The 24,165-nt window shown below is 37.9% G+C and overlaps 2 protein-coding genes and 1 long non-coding RNA gene across 3 annotated transcripts; 2 read left to right on the top strand and 1 right to left on the bottom strand.

Annotated features, from left to right (window-relative positions):
- Positions 1-1,242: 1,242 nt before the first annotated feature.
- LOC107729531 (tektin-4-like) lies at positions 1,243-7,181 on the bottom strand. Its single transcript, XM_016540086.1, has 6 exons — positions 6,541-7,181; positions 5,849-5,919; positions 5,482-5,625; positions 5,148-5,370; positions 1,802-1,956; positions 1,243-1,723 (listed from the first exon to the last, which is right to left on the bottom strand). Exons 1-6 carry the CDS (start codon positions 7,087-7,089, stop codon positions 1,510-1,512), a joined length of 1,356 nt encoding a protein of 451 aa, XP_016395572.1. The 5' UTR covers positions 7,090-7,181; the 3' UTR covers positions 1,243-1,509.
- Positions 6,610-9,658, top strand: LOC107729539 (uncharacterized). Its single transcript, XR_001638589.1, has 4 exons — positions 6,610-6,687; positions 8,955-8,994; positions 9,114-9,178; positions 9,439-9,658. It is a non-coding gene; the product is annotated as an uncharacterized LOC107729539 (long non-coding RNA).
- Positions 9,659-19,990: 10,332 nt separating this feature from the next.
- On the top strand, positions 19,991-21,134 carry LOC107730044 (lipopolysaccharide-induced tumor necrosis factor-alpha factor homolog). The gene is made up of 3 exons (XM_016540781.1): positions 19,991-20,057; positions 20,206-20,344; positions 20,950-21,134. Exons 1-3 carry the CDS (start codon positions 20,009-20,011, stop codon positions 21,056-21,058), a joined length of 297 nt encoding a protein of 98 aa, XP_016396267.1. The 5' UTR covers positions 19,991-20,008; the 3' UTR covers positions 21,059-21,134.
- Positions 21,135-24,165: the final 3,031 nt, after the last annotated feature.

Genomic DNA, 24,165 nt, shown 5'->3' with positions numbered 1-24,165 from the left:
ACTGCTGTTCCTGAAACCACGCCTTCTTTCTTTGCGTGCACATTTGGGTGGCATTATGCTAATATTTCCACATATTGACGTAGACATGTGGGGGCGTGTTTAAACGAGGCGTTTTAGGAGGGCGTGGACAAGTCTTAACTTTTATAAAGAATATCTCTGTGGATTTGAGACATTAGTCTTTGCAACTTTACAGATCTTCTTTATGCATCAAGAGCTTGTAACACTCCAAAGAGAAAGGAAAAATTGAAATCGCATCATATGACCCCTTTAAGAGCGTCCGACGCAATATTGAAGAAAGTGGTGCGACAACGGCGGTGTCCTGACATTTTCCCTGTAGGTACCAACATGCCCGCGTCGCTTCAATGATCTCGCCACTGACTTGACGTGAGGTAAAAAGCAGTTTTTTTTTTTACTTTGGCAATTTTGCTAACGTGACCACTAGCTTAAATTGTCATATATCGAACTAGAAAACACTCCTTGGTCTGCAGTGTAGAAGAACCGTCTTACACAGGTACAGCTTTTCAACTGACATGTAAAATTATTAATTACAGTTCGTATTGTTTATGAGTGGTATCTGAAATATATTCCTTGCTAACATGAAAAAAAAAAATACATCATGGAACAGTACTCTTAATATCTTTCAAAGAACTGATTACACTGACAAAAGCGCTAACTGTATTAACTCTATACTTTGTAAACACGGACTGATGAAATTATGTTTCTCATGTAATCTGAATAAAACCATACAGTCAGCTTTTTAACTTAAATGGAGAAAGTGCTTTTCAGTTTTGTCTGTATTTGCATCAGATGGTCTGTGGGCTAAAATAAGTCTTTCCATACAGATACCAGTTGTCTTTTCACAGATTTCACATTTTTAGAAATATTTAATTATGTCATTGTAATGACTTACAAAGATTTACTTAACAATAATACAGTAATAATAGTTTTCATATGTCATGTAGTCTATGTTTGAATTTTCATCAGTCATTAACAAACTGTCATAATTGAATAAAAATCAGTGGTGTATACAGCGTTATTTTGGACATTGTTGATTTTTTTATTCTGTGGGCAAAAACAGTTGAAACATTCTTCAGAATCATAATTTTTTAGTTCTGCATAAGAAATAAAGTAATATAGGCTTGAAATGATATGAGGGTGTGTAAATGAGGACAGACATTTTAATTTTTGAATGGTCTCATTTTTTTAATGAATTTGTGTAGGCCAAAAAACTTTATTAATTTAGTATACTTATTTCATAATATAGTATGTAGAAAACAATATCAATGTCAAATAAATGGTACACACTAAACCATTTCAGTGTATTATGTATCATTTAAAACTAGAATGTTTGCTTTAAATTTTTTCCCAAAAACATTTTCTTTAAAACCAGAGGATAGACATAACCACTGCATTCAAAAAAACACTGAGCAAATGCACACACATTACATGCCACTGGAAGTGACTGTCTAATGAATCCAGACCTCCTGTTAAGAAGTGCATGACACCATGTCAGTATCCAGACAGCACTGTGACAGAAGGGTAGCGTGTGCGGTGCGTCATACACTTCTCTCGGTCGATGAGGAGAGAGTTTGTTTTGCAAGAGATGTCTTTCTCCAGGGACAGTCTGCTTTCTTCCAGGTCCGACAAAGATTTGCGTGCTTCATACAGCTGCTGCTGTAGGGCTGATACTGTACTGTTGAGCTCTGACACCTCACCTAACAAACTACACAAACACACACACATCAGATGGGTTTATGTGTGTTGGGAGACTGAGTGTGTGTATGTATGCGTGTTTATGTACCTGAGCTGGGGCTGGTCTCGGCACAGCTCCATGTTGGGTCTGAAGGTTCGGTAATGCAGTCTAGATTGAGCCACTCTGAGAGGAGCTTCTTTATCATACACAGCTTGCTGCAGGTATGAGATATTCCTCTCCTGAGCCCCAATCTGCTCTAGAATCTATTACACAGCCATATTAAAGGAAAGGTCACCTAAAAATTTAAATTTGCTGAAAATTTACTCACCCTCAGGCCATCCAAAATATAGATGTGTTTGTTTTACATAAGAACAAATTTGGAAAAATGTAGCATTCATCACTTGCTCACCAGTGGATCCTCTGCAGTGAATGGGTGCCGTCAGAATGAGAGTCCAAACAGCTGATAAAAACATCACAATAATCCACAAGTAATCCACACCACTCCAGTCCATCAGTTAATGTCTTGTGAAGTGAAAAGCTGCATGTTTGTAAGAAACAAATCCATCATACCTATATTTTACGGCTAACGTATTAGTCCTATATCAATAATATTGCTTTTTCCAGTTTAAAAAAATTGCCTTGTTTGAATCAGGAGAGAATTATGCACAGATCAAGCCCCATTTACAAGCAAAAACAGTCCAAAACAGTTCTAAGCAAATACGTTCATGCTAGGAGCAATGGTTTACAGTTAAAACTTGGAGTGGTGTGGATTATAGTGATGTTTTTATCAGCTGTTTGGACTCTCATTCTGATGGCACCCATTCACTGCAGAGGATCCATTGGTTAGCAAGCGATGGAATGCTACATTCCTCCAAATCTTTAAATTTTTAGCAAATGTTAATTTTTGTATGAACTGTTCCTTTAAAGCAGTGGTTCTCAACTCCAGTCCTCGGGACCCACTGCTCTGCACATTTTGTGTGTCTACCTTATTTAACGCACCTGATTCAGTTCATCAGCTAGTTAAGAGAGAGATCCATGAACTGAACTGAGTGTGTCTGAAATGTGCAGAGCAGTGGGTCCTGAGGACTGGAGTTGAGAACCACTGCTTTAAACATTCTTAGCATTCAAAATTTTAACCTCTCGATTTGTTTACTTGTATGAAATCTGCAGATTATATAGACTCTATCATATGTGATACCTTGTGTACATGTATTGGTTTTTGTTTTGTAAAAATGTGTATTGCCTGTGCCAGGTGCAGCTCCAGCTGTGTTTTGGCTTGGCTCAGTTCCATGCAGCGCTGGTTGAAGGCCTGATCTGCAGCGGCACACTGCGCCCGTAGGTCCTCAGAAGTCTCCTGCAGGACCCGCTCAATCAGCCGCCTCAAGGCCTGGCTCGCCACCTCCTCTCTCTCCGCCAGCCGCAGGTTATCCAGAGTAAACTTACGCCAAACCTCCTCATTGCACACCCTACAGAGAAACACTAATAATTTGAAAATGATCTTTTAATAGTTCTCCCAAAAATTTAAATTTGCTGAAAATTTACTCACCCTCAGGCCATCCAAAATATAGATGTGTTTGTTTTACATAAGAACAAATTTGGAAAAATGTAGCATTCATCACTTGCTCACCAGTGGATCCTCTGCAGTGAATGGGTGCCGTCAGAATGAGAGTCCAAACAGCTGATAAAAACATCACAATAATCCACAAGTAATCCACACCACTCCAGTCCATCAGTTAATGTCTTGTGAAGTGAAAAGCTGCATGTTTGTAAGAAACAAATCCATCATACCTATATTTTACGGCTAACGTATTAGTCCTATATCAATAATATTGCTTTTTCCAGTTTAAAAAAATTGCCTTGTTTGAATCAGGAGAGAATTATGCACAGATCAAGCCCCATTTACAAGCAAAAACAGTCCAAAACAGTTCTAAGCAAATACGTTCATGCTAGGAGCAATGGTTTACAGTTAAAACTTGGAGTGGTGTGGATTATAGTGATGTTTTTATCAGCTGTTTGGACTCTCATTCTGATGGCACCCATTCACTGCAGAGGATCCATTGGTTAGCAAGCGATGGAATGCTACATTCCTCCAAATCTTTAAATTTTTAGCAAATGTTAATTTTTGTATGAACTGTTCCTTTAAAGCAGTGGTTCTCAACTCCAGTCCTCGGGACCCACTGCTCTGCACATTTTGTGTGTCTACCTTATTTAACGCACCTGATTCAGTTCATCAGCTAGTTAAGAGAGAGATCCATGAACTGAACTGAGTGTGTCTGAAATGTGCAGAGCAGTGGGTCCTGAGGACTGGAGTTGAGAACCACTGCTTTAAACATTCTTAGCATTCAAAATTTTAACCTCTCGATTTGTTTACTTGTATGAAATCTGCAGATTATATAGACTCTATCATATGTGATACCTTGTGTACATGTATTGGTTTTTGTTTTGTAAAAATGTGTATTGCCTGTGCCAGGTGCAGCTCCAGCTGTGTTTTGGCTTGGCTCAGTTCCATGCAGCGCTGGTTGAAGGCCTGATCTGCAGCGGCACACTGCGCCCGTAGGTCCTCAGAAGTCTCCTGCAGGACCCGCTCAATCAGCCGCCTCAAGGCCTGGCTCGCCACCTCCTCTCTCTCCGCCAGCCGCAGGTTATCCAGAGTAAACTTACGCCAAACCTCCTCATTGCACACCCTACAGAGAAACACATCTGAGATGCTGTCACCACAACAGCTGGGATCTAAAAGTGCTTTAATGTTTAAGTTGTGTCACTCCAGCTGAGCTGAGGTAAGGTTTGGCACGCACTGGTCCTGCAGCACGGCTGAGCTGGGATGCCGTTGTGTGTCGGTGCTCCTGTTGTTAAAGCGTCCACACTGATCATCTAGACTGTAGGCATGCTGTTTATCAGACCAGTCTAACTCAAGAGTCTGCTTCACCTCCCGGTTCAGCCTGGCAGACACAGACAGGTTTATGACTTTAATCTGCAATCCAATCAAAATCCATTACAATTGTGTGCTGAACACTCAAAGTAATAAATGTTGACCAAATGTTATTTTTCTGGTGTACTATTGCCTTAAGGAATGCTTCATGAGATATAAACGTGAATTATTGCACTGATATAATATAGAATTTGAACAGAATTAAAGAGAGATCCATATTTTGGACAACTGGCCTTATCTGGTTGACAGTTTGATCCAGAGTTTTTTTCAGCAAGGCCTGAATGCTTCTGATCAGCTCCACTTCCTGTTGGAAATCATTTAAAAAATTGTTTCAGGATCTGTTGTTGACACATTGAACTTTTTTTGTGTTTAATGGCATCTTTCTTGCTTATTCACTATGACAGCTACTAGTAATAATAATGGCGATTTGTTTACTTGTATGAAATCTGCAGATTATATAGACTCTATCATATGTGATACCTTGTGTACATGTATTGGTTTTTGTTTTGTAAAAATGTGTATTGCCTGTGCCAGGTGCAGCTCCAGCTGTGTTTTGGCTTGGCTCAGTTCCATGCAGCGCTGGTTGAAGGCCTGATCTGCAGCGGCACACTGCGCCCGTAGGTCCTCAGAAGTCTCCTGCAGGACCCGCTCAATCAGCCGCCTCAAGGCCTGGCTCGCCACCTCCTCTCTCTCCGCCAGCCGCAGGTTATCCAGAGTAAACTTACGCCAAACCTCCTCATTGCACACCCTACAGAGAAACACATCTGAGATGCTGTCACCACAACAGCTGGGATCTAAAAGTGCTTTAATGTTTAAGTTGTGTCACTCCAGCTGAGCTGAGGTAAGGTTTGGCACGCACTGGTCCTGCAGCACGGCTGAGCTGGGATGCCGTTGTGTGTCGGTGCTCCTGTTGTTAAAGCGTCCACACTGGTCATCTAGACTGTAGGCATGCTGTTTATCAGACCAGTCTAACTCAAGAGTCTGCTTCACCTCCCGGTTCAGCCTGGCAGACACAGACAGGTTTATGACTTTAATCTGCAATCCAATCAAAATCCATTACAATTGTGTGCTGAACACTCAAAGTAATAAATGTTGACCAAATGTTATTTTTCTGGTGTACTATTGCCTTAAGGAATGCTTCATGAGATATAAACGTGAATTATTGCACTGATATAATATAGAATTTGAACAGAATTAAAGAGAGATCCATATTTTGGACAACTGGCCTTATCTGGTTGACAGTTTGATCCAGAGTTTTTTTCAGCAAGGCCTGAATGCTTCTGATCAGCTCCACTTCCTGTTGGAAATCATTAAAAAAATTGTTTCAGGATCTGTTGTTGACACATTGAACTTTTTTTGTGTTTAATGGCATCTTTCTTGCTTATTCACTATGACAGCTACTAGTAATAATAATGGCAATATATTATTTTAAATCTTTTATTAATGAAGAAGGCTTCTACAACTACTAATAATTGTATTGTTATAGGCCTATGTATTATTATTATTCTCTATTAATGAGTAAAGAATACAAAATTTGCGTTTGTGTGTGTGTATATATATATATACAGTACACACACATATATTCTATGTAAACAAAAAATTATTATGGATGCGATTAATTGTGTGTGTGTGTGTGTGTGTGTATATATAATGAAATGTATTCTATGTCAACAAAAACTTTTATGGATGCGATTAATCGCGATTATCATTTAGTGTGTGTGTGTGTGTGTGTGTGTATACATATATATAATGTATATATATATATAATGTAATGTATTCTATGTAAACAAAAACTTTTATTATGGATGTGATTAATCGCGATTATCATTTATTGTGTGTGTGTGTGTGTGTGTGTGTGTGTTTATTTATTTATTTATTATTTGGGAAAAATAACACTTTCACTTCTTGTTGTCCGTACCTTAAGAAGTTCCTCTTCCACCTGGTCCTCCACCAGATCCGGTCCGAAGCGTCTCTCTCGGCAGCTGAGGTTATCAGTGGCGATGGCGAAGGGAATCTCCGTGGCGTCCAGCGCTTTTTCCAGCCGCCGCCTGGAGGCCGTCAGCAGGTCTGTTTCCGCGATCAGCCGCTCGATGAGCTGCTCCAGCTCGGATCTCCAGCGGTGGATGTCCTGCAGCCGGTTGCCCAGGTGTTTGGTGCCCGCGGTCTGTGTGCGTAAAGTCCCGGCGTCGGTCTCCGCTTTCAGCGCTTTGGACTCGGTGCAAATCCTCTCCGCGTGATCCCGGTCCGCGACGGACCGGTTTAACAGAGCAGAGTTATTGGCGAGCCACTCCTCGGGGGTGTATTTGGCGCTCCGGTAGCCCGCCGTGGCCAGACCGGCGGATGTACCAGCGTACACGTTTTCTTTAACGGCGGTCTCCGGGTTTGTGACCAGCGGCTGTGAGCCATTCTGCGCCGCTACCCGCGTGTCAAAATAGGGGCGAGACACTAAAATTTGGGATGGCATCATCTTTTGGTGTAAATTAAAGTATTTAACAGCCTGTAGTGGTTGAAGTCGCCGAATGTTTGTATTCCGTTGCTTGGATACCGACGGTTGCTAAGCACGCGTTACGCACGCGAGAGTTCCAAGTGTCACGTTTCAACATTCTTTCTTTATTATTTTGACTCGAAACTAGTTATTCAGATACAGACCTTGGGTTTGGGGTTTAACCAAAGTTATAACTAGGCTATCAGAGCACCAAAAAAAAATTGGCTAAACAAAAATAAATAAATGTTGTAATTCCCCTCCCTTAAGAAAAATAACTATGGTTTTACTACAAATAAAACAACAACAAAAACACACGGTTACTAGTTAAACCATGGTAACCACAAATTAACCATGGTTTTGCAAGACTAACCATAGTTTAACCATGGTATTTGTAGTAAAACTGTGGTTATACAAATGGTAATCAATACGCCAAAACACCATTACTACACTTTTACTACAATAAAACCATGGTTAATTTTCGTAAGGGCCGTCTCCCCCTAAAACAGTATCAGAGAAGGAAAAGGCAAAACTCCAGATTTGATTAATGCAAGGTGATGGACGTTTTATATCCTGTTCATGCCAGTTCTTAATGTGCAGTGCTGCGTTTCCCAAAAGCATCGTAAGCACATCGAAGAAACCAATGGAGCTACGATCAATTTAGGCTTATGATGCTTTTGGGAAACACAGCCCTGGATGAGGAAGATAAGAGATGCTTCAGTGCATGGAAAATCAAGGCTCTAAAGTCTAAACATTAGATCTTTTAGCAACATAAAGGTTTATGTCACCAAATTCTCAGAAAAAACAACGAATTTTCAGCATTGCATGCTGGACAGTGAAGTTGTTTACCCAGGATATGCTGCATGGCCTCTCTGTGTTGTTCTACAGTTAGGTGCTTCCTCTTTCTAGCAAGATTTTAATTGACATCATGTTGCTTCACTGAGGTTAATGACTGACTAATTCCAGGAAACGCCGGACTCAAATTGAGGTGATATGAATCAATGTAGAATCGAACAGCACTCATCTGTTTCACTGGATTAATGGAAACTTCCTCCCATGGTGCACTATCACATTAAAGTTTTACTAGCAATGAGTACAACTGACAGAGCAAAATATAATGATGCATTTACAGTGTGTGCACATGACCCATAAGAAATGGAAGAGAGGAACTCGACTGTAGTAAGGTCACAATCTGGTCACAGATTACAAATAAGCAGTGTATGAACACACTACAAATATAATCAGAAACGGATCAAACCATTAAAATCAAATCAGAGCATGATAAAGTGGTTTATAATCTGCAGACAAAAAAATAACGTAACGAAAAACAGGAGACATTTAATTTTTTCATTTCCAACAACCAAACGTAATATTTTGCATGCATTCTTGTCACTGCATGACTTTGCCCTATTACATAAAATGTAACATTGCTTAAACCATGACACCCAGGAAGTGACATCATTTGGACCTTTTTACAGCATGGCATGAAGACAAGTAAAATAAATTTAATTAAAATTATGAATGTAATTGTGTCGACTGCATTCATCAAACTCAACTATTCAACCCTGTGAAGTTACTATAAGAAGAAAATAATACAAATGTTCAGAATCTTCACAAGTTTATCAATAGCGAAAAAACCAACAACTGGTTCCCATCTGGTTAGAACCCTCCTGAGTGATAATTTAGGATTTAGGGCCGATTATGTAACCTGTTGGTGGACGGTGCCATCTAAATCACATCTGTCTGCTGATCAGCCATAATTTCCAATAACATTAACAGCAAGTGTATAAACAAGTGGAAAAATAACTTAGTTAAACTGATAATGATGCTTTCTCTGTGTTGCAAAATAGGCAGGTTAGTCATGTGTTTTAAGATGACCCTGTCTACACAGTAAGTGTCACCGTTATCTCGCCTGTAATTTTATGCCCACATTTATGACTGTAGCCTGCTGTCCTCGCCGACTGACACTATTATAATCGTGATCCACGCCCTCTCGCTCTCACTCACAGCCATCCAGATTCACATTCAGTACATTCAGAGGAGAAGCAACACAAACGCATACAGGCACTCACAGGTACGTGTTGTGCACACATTTTTTTATTAAATTAAAGGTTATGCTTTTGTTATATGTCAAGTACATAAAGGGATATGTTATTGAGCTTTGCATTGATAAGTCAAGGCTATCATGATAATATACAGTGTGTACTGTTTGTGGCATGCACTGTAGCGATAGGAAAATTACTAGAACAAGATTAGGAAAGAGAGAATATGACATGACGAATATAAAGAAAATCTATTTTCCGACTCCTCATCTTCATGTGTTCGCATTTACAGGTTTTGATAATGGAGAAAGACTACAGACCCCCTCCTTATTCTGGTCCTCAGATGGATCAGACAGGCATACCCTGGACAGCAGGCAGTGTACCCACCTCAAGCAGGTCAGCTGATCTTCCACTTCAACCTCACTAATAAGAAGGAACAGGATGATTACACACCAGTGTAATAGAAGTTAGTGAAAACTTTAGAATGGCGACCCCAAAATGTGAGCCAATATTCAATGGCCTTTGCTGTAGAAACTTTAAATTAAATTAAAGGTTATGCTTTTGTTATATGTCAAGTACATAAAGGGATATGTTATTGAGCTTTGCATTGATAAGTCAAGGCTATCATGATAATATACAGTGTGTACTGTTTGTGGCATGCACTGTAGCGATAGGAACATTACTAGAACAAGATTAGGAAAGAGAGAATATGACATGACGAATATAAAGAAAATCTATTTTCCGACTCCTCATCTTCATGTATTCACATTTACAGGTTTTGATAATGGAGAAAGACTACAGACCCCCTCCTTATTCTGGTCCTCAGATGGATCAGACAGGCATACCCTGGACAGCAGGCAGTGTACCCACCTCAAGCAGGTCAGCTGATCTTCCACTTCAACCTCACTAATAAGAAGGAACAGGATGATTACACACCAGTGTAATAGAAGTTAGTGAAAACTTTAGAATGGCGACCCCAAAATGTGAGCCAATATTCAATGGCCTTTGCTGTAGAAACTGCATATTTATTATCAGTTTTATGGAAGGGGTTATAAGAAAGTAAAATGTGTGATGTTTCAATCCGTGACCCTGTAAAACAAACACAGACTTTGGCTGGTGTGATCTCAGATTATGCTTTATGACTGGGAGAATCGTGTATGAAACTGTTGCAATATTTTGACTTCTATTAAACTTATTAGTTCATCCAAAAATGAAAAATTGTTCAACAGTGTACTCATCCGCGGGCCATCCAAGATGTAGATGAGTTTTTTGTTCATCTGAACAAATTTTGCATTACATCACTTGCCCACCATCGGATCCTCTGCAGTAAATGGGTGCCGTCAGAGTCCAAAAACATCACAATAGTCCACAAGTAAATCAAACGTCTCCAGTCCATCAATTAACAATTATTGGATGAATACTATTGGAGAGGGTGGATAAGAACATGACATACAATAGAGGAAATCTACGACCATGAGTACCAAATCAGCATATTAGAATGTTTTCTGAACACAAATTCTGACCTTAATAATTTCCAACATCAAACCGGCAGTGTACACCTCCACTGCAGTGGGTTTCAGTGTTTTCAACCAGCGCTTTGACTCTTTTACAGATCCACAAGCTGCACCTTATCAACCACCTTCATATGGGTTTGGGGATCCAACCATCACTGTCCAGCCCACGATCGTCCCTGTAGGTGAGTGTTCAGCACCCAAGACCCATCATTTCTCATGCTTTTATTCATGCAATGAGACTCTGGGAATCACTGTGGTTAAACACTATATTAACATAACCAGGATAAACCGTATCAATTGCTAATTAATTTAAAAGAGATATGAATTAATCAGAGATGTATTTAATATCTACTTATAATTACTAACATGTCTCGAAAGGCACAGCCCTGTAAACCATATCCACCTGACTACCAGAAAAAAAAAACGTTTTGTGAATTTAATATTTGTTAATGTCATTACCTTGTTTAGAGCAATGGTTCCCAACCCTGGTCCTGGAGGCACCCCAACACTGCATGTTTTCCATGTCTCCTTAATCAAACACACCTGATTCAGATCATCAGCTCATTAGTAGAGACTCCAAGACCTGAAATTGGTGTTTGATTAAGGAGACATGCAAAACGTGCAGTGTTGGGGTGCCTCCAGGACCAGGGTTGGGAACCACTGGTTTAGAGCATAGTTTATATTAGAGAGTGGACAACATTTAGTATTTTTTTAAACTACGCTTAAAGTATGGCTTAAGGAAAACCAAATATGTGATCATTGACCTGATTTTTTTATGTTATGGAGTATAATGTGATATTGTATGTGTTATGTATTGTATTGTTACGTGACTGAATATTGTAATTTCGTAACAACATCCTGCCTAGGGACTGCAGATGCAATTTAGCTTGTGTTGTGCACTGTTCCTGTTAAATAAATGAAATAAACTAAACTAAAAGGCAAAAACAGTGAATTTTTTTTCATCACCAATCAATTTGTATTTATTTTTTATACCAAATTTTGTATAAAAATTATTCTCAACTATGTTATAAAAGATATAACAGAATGATTTTATATACCATTTTGCTTTATGCAATATGTGTGTAAAATGGCCATAAACGGGTTTTCCTATTGTACACAATTTATCTATAGACTGTATGTAATTTGCATATTAATGTGTTTTTGGGGCGACATGTAATGAAAAAAGAAGTGCACTATTGGAAGTAATAATTACTTTCATAATAATATCTCATATTTTATAGGAATATTGATCAAATTTCTTTCCCTATTCACTTGTTGTGTCTCCCAAAATGCATAACAAACATGCTTTAAGTCCTGGTCTCCTCTACAGTGGGCATGTATAACATCGATGTCTAGGGCTGGGCGATATGACCAAAATCTATTGTATTGTATACACCCATCTTTTTAGTGTGTTTATGTCAAGCATTTAAGAGAATAACGGCTGACAGTCTGAGACTGAGCAAAAAAGGTGACAGTTATAAGCATGGTTGGAATTGAGATGGGACACTTGAGGAGGTGCTTGGACTAGAAATTCAGGAGTTTTGTAAACATGTTGTTCCTGACCATTCAATCTGGAACTCAGTTGCTTTAACTGTAACGTCTGAATCTGCATTAGCATCGGCCCTCATGACTGTACTTTCAGCTCCACCCCTTATCTTTACAATATTCTGACAGACTCTTTATAATATCTCAGTGTCTTTATAGGCAAGAGCATACTGTAAAAGAGTTCACAGCTTTCCGCCGACTGCAGAAACACACAGGTATGTGTCATATTATATTGAGTTTGGGGGTTTTGGATTGATTTTGGATTATCTGTTTCCACAGACAAACACATACATTTCAGATTTATGCATTTGAATTGCATATCATTTATATACTGTATGTAAATGTTCACAGTTTTAACATAACTGATAACCTAATGTGATGCATATTTGTCAGTCATAAATAAAACAGGTAAAATTTTAGCAGTTGTACTAATAAACAGAAAAGGTTTTAAACACAGTAATAAGGTTGATATGATTATTATCAATAAATAATTTTAAATAATTGAATATTGCTTGTTCCACAGCTAGCTTTTTGTTTTGTTTTGTTTTGTTAATTTTTTTTAAGTGCACTGTGATGTTTGGAGACAAATAATTGTTATTGTAAAACCTGAGATAAAAATAATAGCAATATTATGAAAGATGAACTTATTAACAAATTATATGGGTGATATCAGGTAATTCTCAAAGTCAGGGTCAAAAGTGGCCTTATTTACCTGCGTTACCCTTCCTTTTATTTATTTTATTTGTATTCATCTGACCAGTAGTTTATGCTACAGTGTTTAATGTCAGTAATTGTCAGCAGCTACTATTGAAGCACTCACTCTTAGAATGTTTGATTTGAAATGTTAGACACAGATTCTCTCATTTTTTCGAATCCACGCATTCCGCTGACTTATCTGTTACTCAAAACTCCTGGCAGATAAAATGTTGGCAAACTGGCTGATCGGGGCTCTGCTTTCAGACGATCAGGTCTCATGATAACACAGTTGATAACACAGTTGATAATTTAGTCACACTCAAAAGAAAATTGCCTCGCCAGTGTTGAATGTGGAACTGTCACACTATTAAAGCACCTCTGTTTTTCTCAGTTACAGGCTGCTGATAATGGACAGAGGACAATTTCCCCCTCCATATGCACCACAGGTGGTCCAAACCAAGCCTTTCAAACCCACCCAGGTCAGTAGACCCTCTGGTTCTCAATTCAGAGATTATCAGTCACTGGTAACATTTTTTCATCAGTGATCATGGTCTACCGTACACAGCCACCACTGACAGTCATGGCATCCAGCATAACCTAAGCATCTACATCTCGCATAGATCAGAGCAGATGAGACCTTAGTTCAGAAGGAATGTTTCCGCATACCACAATGTTACTGTAAAACGCTGCATTTCTAGAAAAGGTGTGACATTTTTCACTTTTTCTGACTGACTGCGATATTTGCCATCTAAATTTGAGCACATAATATTTTCAATATTTGCCAGTGTTTTGGAAGAACGAGTTCATTTGAGAAATGTATAAAGTGTTTTGGTAGTTTAAGTGCATTTTGAATGTGAAATTAGCTGCTGTGCCAAGATGAAAGTTGGTTAGGGGACTGTGTGAAGAGTTTTGAAGTATTGAGGAAAAACGAGCAATTGTTAAAAAAAACTGGGCTGCATCAGTGTTTTTTGGAAACACTTTTTATGCTTTAGTTATAAGTGTAAATAAATTTGATAAATAAGATAAATGCAACCTTCCTCATGTCATGCCACCATTTGGAGATGATGGTTTTCTGTTTTCCAGCTCCAATGGCCACAGTTTACCCAGCTGCACAGATGCCAGTCATGGCTGCAGCTCAGCCTGCATTTGTGCCTGCCGCTGGTGAGTGTTAATGTGCTACGGGTCTCTGGTTCTGTGGCTTTGCATCACCAGCTTGTTTCTCTTTCAGCTCCAGTGGCACAGCCTGTAATTCAGATGGTCCCGGCTCCTGCGCCGGCCCCGGGTGAGCAGTAAAGCCTTAGATTACTCTGTGTTCAAATACTAGAAGGTTTCAGCAAGCTGTGTGACATGTTAAGAGGTTTAAAATCATATTATTCTTCATTTTCATCAGTATTAACTCTTTTTCTATGTATTTGTAGATGCAGTAATTATTCCACCACGTCTGACTACTGTTGCGGGGCGGATGAAATGTCAATACTGCCAGAAGGAGGTCGTAACAGAGATGAAATATATCAATGGAATGATGGTGTGGGCTCGGCTTTTTAGGGTAAGGAATCGTATTCAGCAGATTTCAAATGTATCAAACTGATATGAGAAAAGAAAACACACTCATTTTTTCAATCCAGGGTCTGGCCGTGTTGTTTGATTCCATTCTGTGTGAAAGCCTGCAAGGATGTAGAGCATAGCTGTCCACACTGCAAAACCGTCATCCATGTGCACAAACCCATGTAGCTTGCTCTGAATCCAAGAAAATCTGGAAGACCAAAGGAAAAACTTTGAGTGGCCGAAATGGCAGCATTATCTGGACTTTAGGGGGAAAGACTTTTTGCATTTACTTCTGTTTCTTAGAGACTGTGTGTGTTAGAAAAAGCCAAAATTGTAATGCTAGTTTAATGCTACATCTGTCAGCTGTAATGTATGTAACATATGATAATATATGTACAAATTGTTCTTGAACAGACAAGGTCAAATGCTACAATTGACCCCAAAACAGGGGCAGTTAGAACACTCATAAAAATGTTATAAAATCAGTCTTTAACATCATTTTAAGAAATAAATCTGTAAAATAACAGAAGTGGCACCATTCATTTCCGATCATTCTAAAATACAACGCAATGTTGTGTAAAATACAGGTAAAACACTTGTAAAAAAAAAAAAAATTTATACAGGTAGGTGTGCCTTATATTTACAGATATGTTTTTTTTTCAGTGCATGCTACAAAAGTTTTTCTGGTAAGTAGTGTGCTATATGTGGTAACATAAATTAACTGGTTTTTATGCGAGTTAAAAAAGTAATTTGATGTCAATTTGACAAAATCACCTGGACAAATTACATTTAACTTAAGTAATTTATGTTAGTTATCAAGTGGAAATCTAGAAAATCTTGAAATATCACAAACAATTTACTCTAGTACAGCTTCCGTTTACTGTAGTTGCCTCCCAATTTTTTTCTGTGCCCCTCTGGCCACCTTTATTTCCAGGACACCCTGATGACATTTTCAACATGCACAGTCAAGACAATTAACATTCACATGTGTATGTTCGTCTGCATTCTCTTAATAACTAAGTTCTGAAGTCACTTATCTCTTTGTCACTATCTGACAAAACTAGCTAAACTACTCAGACTCAGAAGTTACTGTTAGTGACGCAGCTAAAATCTCACTTATCCTTACATCTGAGAGAGATAAAAGCTAGTTTATCCATCTCAACCCACAGAGAGCATTCCAGTGGCTTCAGCAGCTGTAGTTCCAGCAGTTCAGTCTGCATCAGCACCTTCATATTCATTACTCATTACTTACAAGCATTCAGAGTGATCAAATACCGTGTTTATGGTAAAAAATATAAATATATATCGTTCCACTAATTACACTCAAAAATAACGGTTTTAAATAAAGGTCCCAAATTTTTTTTTTAAAGAATCTTTAAGTGAACCATAAGACGTAAATAAACACGCACACATCTGTGTGACGTAGTGTTTCCATGTGTAATTTTTTCCTGATAATGGGATTATTTCAAATTTACCCCCTTCCAATCCGATTGAAATTCAATTAGGATCGAGCTTAATCCCAGCTAACGAAAAATGTTCTAAGAACGGTTTACCAATGTTATCATTAAGTTATAAAATATTGTTTCTGAATGCTTTCAGAACATTCAAAACGTTTTTTTTTTTTAAATGTTTTAAAAGCTTTCTTGGTTATGCAAATGTTAAGGGAACATTTCGTTTTATAATTGTGCAAACATTATGGGAATATTGCTTTTGAATGACTCTACTCTGAACATTCTGAAACAAGTAGTAACATTTAAAAATGGTTAGATGAACACCCAACTAAAATATTTCAGGAAAAAACTTTTCATAAATGATCTATAAATAAAGTTCTGTCAGGACCACTATCGTCAAAATGATAGATACTTAGCATAAAGTTTGGTTTGGCGGTATGGTTCTGTTCTGGGCAAAAACCTCCCTGCCCATCCATGCAGCCTGTCATGAATGAGCAGGGAGAGCAGCAATAATAACCCCCCTATATAACAGAACAAGGCAGATATCATTAATGTACTTAATGATATTTAAGTGTAACACTTTATTCAAGATAAAGGAGTCTGATTAGCAAGGAATATCAGAAAGTCAAGTCCTGACTGTGGCGAAAGGAGGAGCTGGGGATGGAGGAGGGTAATTTGCTCCGGAGCAAGCTGAAAAGCTGCTGAATAATACTGAATAGAGCTTATATAGGAATGCCGCGATAGGTGTCGTATTCCTATAGGTAGATGTGATCAGCTGAGAATCAGCTGATGCAAGCTTGACTCACGTGACCTGCCAGAACTAACGCTAACGCTTAATAAATGAAAGCAAATGAATTGAACTCAAATGAATGCAAAGATAAAGGGTGAGGGAAAATGTACCAGCCCATCTGCAATAGGTTTCAGTGTTTTTACAGATATGTCATCTTCACTTTAGCCCAAATATGGGTCTCCATCGACCACAGCCCAGTTCACAGAGGTCCTGGTCAATGCAAGTGAGTGTTCAGCACAAAAAGACCAATCATTTCTGTTAGGGCTGCACAATTAATTGTTATTCTGCACTCTTAAGATATGTTTTTGTCTTTCTACATGTTATATTAAGGGTTTTTCCATTGTTTTAATTTTTGTTTTAGTATAACATTATAATACCATTTTTTACTTTTTTTTCTAATTTAAAGAAGAAACCAATCCGATGTATAGTTGACATTTGAGGCTTAATACTATAGAAAAGCACTAAAAGTTTTTCAGTTAGAGTGTTTTCAGCTTGTTTATTTTCATATAAAAATACGGCATGCAGTTGCATCAAACAATGGTATAAACATCATTCAATGTAAATTGTGATAATCGCAATTGCAATTTCAAGGGAATAATCGACAATTATGATTTTTGTCATAATCGTGCAGCCCTAATTTCTGTTTTTATGCACGTTTTGAGATTCGCACCGAACACTAGAGTGTGAAATATTTTGAATGAATTGTTATACAAACTCATTTTGAGAGCATTAGTGTGTTTCCTTGCTTAAACATTAGATGGCATACTAGTGTAACGAGGGAGGCGTGACGACAAAGTGGGGATCCAATTGCAAGGCTTTAATAAGAGCGTAGTCATCAGTTCACAGCTGTCTCACATTAGTAGGACTATAAGAATAGCACACACACTCTCTGTCATCGCTGGTGATTGTATGTTGTATAGCTCTTCCGTGGTTTCTAAGTTTCCGTGTTTCTCTGTTTCCTTGCCTTCGTGTTTTGATCCCTGGACTGTTTTCTTATTTATGATTGTTTTGCTGCCTGCCCTGACCATTGCCTGATTATCTGGTTTACTCTTTTGCCTTGCCACTGCCATCGTTGTTTGCTGTTGTTGACCACGCCTGTTTGACTGCGCTTTCAAAGCAGTCCCACAGTCCTCTTGTTAGTGTGTTAATGTCAAGCGTCTAATATGAAGGTCCGCACTGCTGCAGCAGTCTGAGACCGAATAAGCTGACTGGTATACTGTAAGAACGGTAGGGAAGAAGATGAGACAGGTGTTAGCACTGGAAATTTAGGCATTTTGTGAACATACTCCATCTGACCATTCAATCAGGAACTCAGTTTTGTATGATGCTGAGTAACTTCTTAAAACACATTAGCATTGGCGTTCATACTTATAATTCAGCTCCACCTCTTATCTCTGCCATATACTATCCAGTATCTATAGTGAAGAGCATCAGAATTTCCACAGCTTTCCACCGACTGCAGAAACACACAGGTATGTGTCATATGTCAGAGTTTGGTGTTTTAGATCGAAAAAGATAGGAATCATATTCTTTATTTTGCATTATGTGCATCCACAGTCACATTTGTGATGTTTGGATACAGATAACTGTTATATGAGAAAAGGCTGACTTCCACAACAACCTATGACTTATATTCTTCATCACTGCCCTCACCCTCACTGCTTCTATCCTCTTTGATCATCAACAACTTCTTTTATTACTATAACCTCATTTTCTGATGCTCTGCTCTCACTATCATCAATACCTTCTGAAATAGGTACAGCTTTGTCTCTCCGTCTTCCAAAAAACATACAAACATCCACCTAAAACATACGGAAGTTCTAAGCGGCCATGCATTATTATTTTTTTCCTTCTTGTTTTCTCGTTATAACGCCTTAATTTTCTCGTGATCTCGACATAACGAGTTGTTTTCTCGTTTTAACGACTTAATTTTCTCGTGATCTCGACATAACGGGAGTTGTTTTCTCGTTGTAACGACTTAATTTTCTCGTGATCTCGACATAAAGTTTTTTTTTGTTTTTTTTTTTACAATGATTGTTTGATCTACTGTTGTTATAGTAACAAACTCAACTTTGACACGCATCTGATGGACAAACAAACCATGCGCACCGGATGTTGTGAATGCGCTCAGGACAGTTGGACATTGCGGTGGATCAGAGGTAAAAAACGATATAAATACTGTTCAGTTTCTTGCACAGACCGATCGTTTCGTGTCTTAAGACTTCAATGTATCATCACGAGCCGCAGGGTTTAATTTGGTTTTGTCGGTGTATGTTTTTTTACTCTCAAAGCCGTGGAGCCCATTGACTTCCATTATATGACTGACAGACTGCAACGGTTTGAGTTAAAAATCTCAGTTTGTGTTCTACTGAAGAAACAAAGTCACCTACATCTTGGATGCCCTGGGGGTAAGCAGATAAACATCACATTTTCATTTTTGGGGGAACTATCCCTTTAAGAACAAAACATAACAATGAGCTGCATGTCAGTGTTCCTCAGAAACACTTTTTATGACTTATTTATAAATGTAAATATACATAGATATATGTAGATATATACAGATAATACGGAGGAAATGCAAACATGGATAACAAATAATAAAATTCCAGTTTGCTCAAGGGTCACACCTCAATCGTGGTTTTGAGGATGGAAGAGAGCGCTGATAATTCACTCCCCCCAACTACAATCCCTGACGGACCTGAGACTCGAACCCGCAACCTTCGGGTTACAAGCCTGACTCTTTAATCATTAGGCCACGACTAGCAATTCAGTATTTAAACTGTTATTAATAAAAGTCGTGGGGCAGCGTTGACAAGTTTCTTTTCTCCTGGATGTGTGAGCTGCGCGATTTCCGATATATATGTGTGTGTGTCAGTCAGTAAGCAGCGCATTAATATAGAACGGTAATTAAAGGCTCTAATGCACACACCAGCACACCAGTATAGGTGTGTGTATTGTAGGAGCTAGACGACGTATGATGACGTGTGACAGCATAGTAGTGGTGTCTCAATTCTTAGGGGAATGTTTTCACCCCTACCCCTTGACACTCTGTTTCAAGGGACAAGGGGAAGGGGAAGGGGAAGGGGTATAAAATAGAATTGGGATTGGGCCTAAGAATCAGTGTTGGGGTAATGCATTACAAGTAATACAAGTTATGTAATCAGATTACTTTTTTCATGTAACTAATAAAGTTACTAGCTTTTGAAAAACTGAACACCACAAAAGGGCACATAAGAAGCCAAACCAATTTTTTTTAGGTTTTCATCATGAACTTTTTTTCTTTCAGCTCCAATGGCAGTTTACAACCAGCAGCTCACCGTCATGCTGCCCACAGTAACTCAGACGTTCCAGTCTGCTGCACCTGCCCCGGGTGAGCAGAAAAACCCTAGTTCAATGACACTCTTCTTCAGTCTGCGTTCAAACACTAGAAGGTTTCAGCATACACATGATGCATCTGTACAGAATAGTACATTAGAGGTTTATGATCGTATTATATGTGTCTCTTCATGTAACTGCAGTGGTAGTTGTGCCACCACGTCTGACTGACGTCCCGGGGCAGATGAAATGTCCTCACTGTCAGCTACAGGTCATCACAGAGACAACATTCGTTAATGGCCAGATGGTGTGGGCCATCTCTGCAGGGCTTGCCTGTTTAATGTAAGGAACTGCATTCTCACAAATAGACTTTTGACTATCTGGTCCACTTTGCAAGAACTGCCCACTTAGAGAAGGGACCGGCTGACTGGCATATATTGAAACTTGTATGTGATATATTTAAATATATTTGTATTTACACATTTATAATGAAGCTGTGATTTAGTATATTTAAATGTAATATCAAATTACACACTACAGTTAAAATGAATATCAAATAATTTACATGTACTTTAGTATGTTCCCAGCTAACAAGGAATATTTTTAGAACTTTTGGTAACATTCTGGGAAAGTTATGAACTAAAATCTTCCAGCAATCTTAATAGAACATTCATTCAGAGTTATCTGGTCTTTAATATCGATCTCAAAACTATTTGTACAAAATTATAAAATTTAATGTTTCCTAAATGTTCAAATAATTAACTGGAAGAAAGTTTGAAAAACATTTTAAAAACTGGACTTTGAATGTTCAGAGAACAATCAGAAATAATATTTTCATTACTTAATAGTAACATTAGCAAAATGTTATTTTGTTAGCTGGGTTAACACATCAGAATAAGTGTACTTCTTGATAGGAGAAAACACACTCTTTTCTGTTTTCTGTCCAGGATCTGGCCGTTTTGTTTGATCCCTTTTTGTGAGGATTCCTGCAAGGACGTGGAGCATCGCTGCCCATACTGCAAAACCCTTGTCCATGTGCACGAACGCAAGTTCTGAAACAAAGAAAATCTGAAAGACCAAAAGAAAACTTTACCGCTAACACCTTCTGGACAGTACGGGGTTTTCTAATTCAAAGAAAAACAACACTAAGACATGCAAAAGGCTGATATATTTCCTTCTTTATGCAAATATATGTATATATGTACATATATACATATTTGCATAAATAAGGAAAGTGAAACCCATATGGTCTTGTCATGTCATGGTGTTGTTTTTCTTTGAATTGGGAAGTTATATATTGATATATATTTTGATATGATATATGATTTGTCCTTTTCTTGTTCCTTTTTTTATTGTAACATTTATAATGAACTCTGCAGGATGTACTTATCATGAATTGTAATGTAATCAAGCAGAATATACAGATTACTTCTTGTTGGCATTTTTACATAACACACGTTTATTTCAATGTTTGTTCTCAGTAAAAAAAACAATTAACAATCATGGCTTTGTATGTTCTACTGCATTCTCTTAATATCTAAGTTGTGAAGTCAAGGAAAATTAACAAAATTATTTGATTGTGACAGAACTAGCTAAACTACTCAGATATGAGGAAGTCACCATTACTGATGCAGCTTAGATCTCATGCAAATATTATGGAAATTAGTTTTTTTGCTGATAAAATGCATCCTTTGTCAATGAGACATATCGATTGGGTTTCCTGATAACATAAGTTCACTTCTGTGCACAAAGACAAATATGTCAGGCTTTTAATGGGAAAAAAAGGATTAGAAAACAAAAGGATTGTGAAAATACAGCAGCCAAATATTAGCTTCTTACTTGTTAATTACTGTACAGTATATACTATATCATATACTCTTTACTGTGTTTTAATAAATAGTATAAGAAACAGTACCAATGCATGATTCAATGATGAACTTTTCAAACTTCTTAACCAATTAACCTAGTTTTATACAGTGGATGGTAGTAATATAACAAAAACACTGTTTTATAAATGAATATGAATCACAATGATAAATGAAACCTATAAACATCAAGACTGAGTGTGCATATGTCGATCATCCCAGCTTTTTTCTGTTATTGCCATCACTGCACAAAACATTAAGGGAACGTTCCAATTTTACATTTAAAACATTATGTGAACGTTACTTTTAAATGTTTTCTAAACGTTCTGAAACAAGTAACGTTGTAGCTAAGCTATACACACGTCCTACTCAAACGTTTTAGAACTATATAATTAGCTAACGTCCCTTGGACTATGTGTATAAATTAAGTTTTGAGAACGTAAAGACCAGATAACGGTTTATTAACGTAACTTTGAGAGAACCTTGACAGAACATTAGTTCCCTGTTAATAGACTCAAAAGGGGCTCATTCAATAAGAGTTTAGAGCTGTTGAATTCAATAAAATAATGGTCAGTCCATCTTCAATCTTCATGGAACACTGAAATATATTTTTTCAATAAATAAAAATAGCTAAAATTGTCAAGAACGCATCGTGCTTACAGATAATCACATCCCGGCCTCGTTAAGACAAACACTGCTGAAGAACAATCTGAAGAGAGGAACAGCCTACAACACAAGGGTGCAGCCACTGAGATCTGCTAACCCCAAAAACTAAAATGAGGCACTAGGATGCTCTCTAGTGGCTAACAACTAAAACAGCAACAAATTAAACCTCCCTTCAAAACCTCAAATGAAGTCCATATAGCTTGCTGACAGACTTGCAATGCACTTGAAAAGATGATCGTGGAGAAATTAAATGGTAAAATGGTAAACCATTACATTTTAATTTTTAAATCTTTAGATTTATAACATTATCATTATTATCACAAATAAATGGTAATTCAGTGCAGTAGTAGAGCGCTTTGATATGGCAGTACTGTGTCAGAGCCTGAGGCTGGGAATCTACATCAGTCCATTTTCCACTGTGCTGGAGAATGACAACACTAAACCTTGACTTGACCTGACAGGAGACTTTCAGCTGGATTACTGAGATAACTTTTTTAAAAATGTAATTATTTAAAGGTGGGGTAAGTGATTTCTGATATATATATATAATTAAAATTTTGTATCGTATATATAATAATTAGTTCCCCATCTGATCAGAGGCCCTGTCCTCTGTGTCCTAATAACCCGTTAGTAGAAGGACAGCAGTGAGGATAATCTGTCTGTGAAGTTAAGTCAGTACAGGCTTTACCAGCTCAGCATCATTATTACCACTGGATTCATGAGGTGTTACACACTTTGAACGTGTTGTTGGCAGTGTTTTGTACTCCTTTCAGATAAATCTGTCTTTATTTGCTCATATAGAAGTTTAAAATGTTCTAATATTTTGCGAATGTTCCCATTCAAAAAATTTTCTTGGTTATGTAAGGGAACATTCCATTTGATCATTTTGCCAACATTATGGGAACGTTACTTTCAAATGTCCTCTGAACGTTCTGAATCAAGAAGTAACATTTAAAAGCATTAGATGAATATCAAACTAAATAGTTTCTTAAACAATGTATAATCTAGCCTACATTTTTGTGCTAACGCTTTGAGAATGAATGAATGATCTGTTACTGGAAGTGTGGTTTGTTGATAAGAACTTTGCCAGAATGATAGCCAAAGTTCTGAGAACGATCCCTGTTATCTGGTTATGCATTATACAAAATACATCAGAATGGTCTTATGGCCACCTAAAACATTTAGCTCTTATAAAGTTCTGCTACACTAGTGCAGTTTAGCAAGTCATCTGAATGCAGCTTAACCTAATCGTCAACAAGCATCTGGAGTCCTACATTACGGTGTGCTGACGCATATCTGTGTGTGTGTGTGTGTGTGTGTGTGTGTGTGTGTACTTGTTTATGCTACATTGTGGGGGATAGTAAAACCTAAAATTTTTATCTGAAAGCTGCAGACGTTTTCCTCTTTTGTTTTTTATCCGCCATCTCTATCTTTCTGTTGTCGCTTTTCTCGGCTAATGTCCATCCTGTGCACTGAGCGCTCTCTCATCCGCATCATGAGTAGATTGGCTACAAGTTTGTTTTGGTACTCGGCCTGGCTCAGTTTTCTAAAGCGTTTTTGAATAAATGCATACCCCACCTTTAATTTAATATTTAATCAAATGTATATATATATATATATATATATAATTTA

Source organism: Sinocyclocheilus rhinocerous, unplaced genomic scaffold, assembly GCF_001515625.1.
Source record: "Sinocyclocheilus rhinocerous isolate Xijiao unplaced genomic scaffold, SAMN03320098_v1.1 scaffold313, whole genome shotgun sequence".
Taxonomy (NCBI): domain Eukaryota; kingdom Metazoa; phylum Chordata; class Actinopteri; order Cypriniformes; family Cyprinidae; genus Sinocyclocheilus; species Sinocyclocheilus rhinocerous.
The sequence above is the reverse complement of the archived record's forward strand: the minus strand, read 5'-3'. Positions and strand labels throughout refer to the sequence as shown.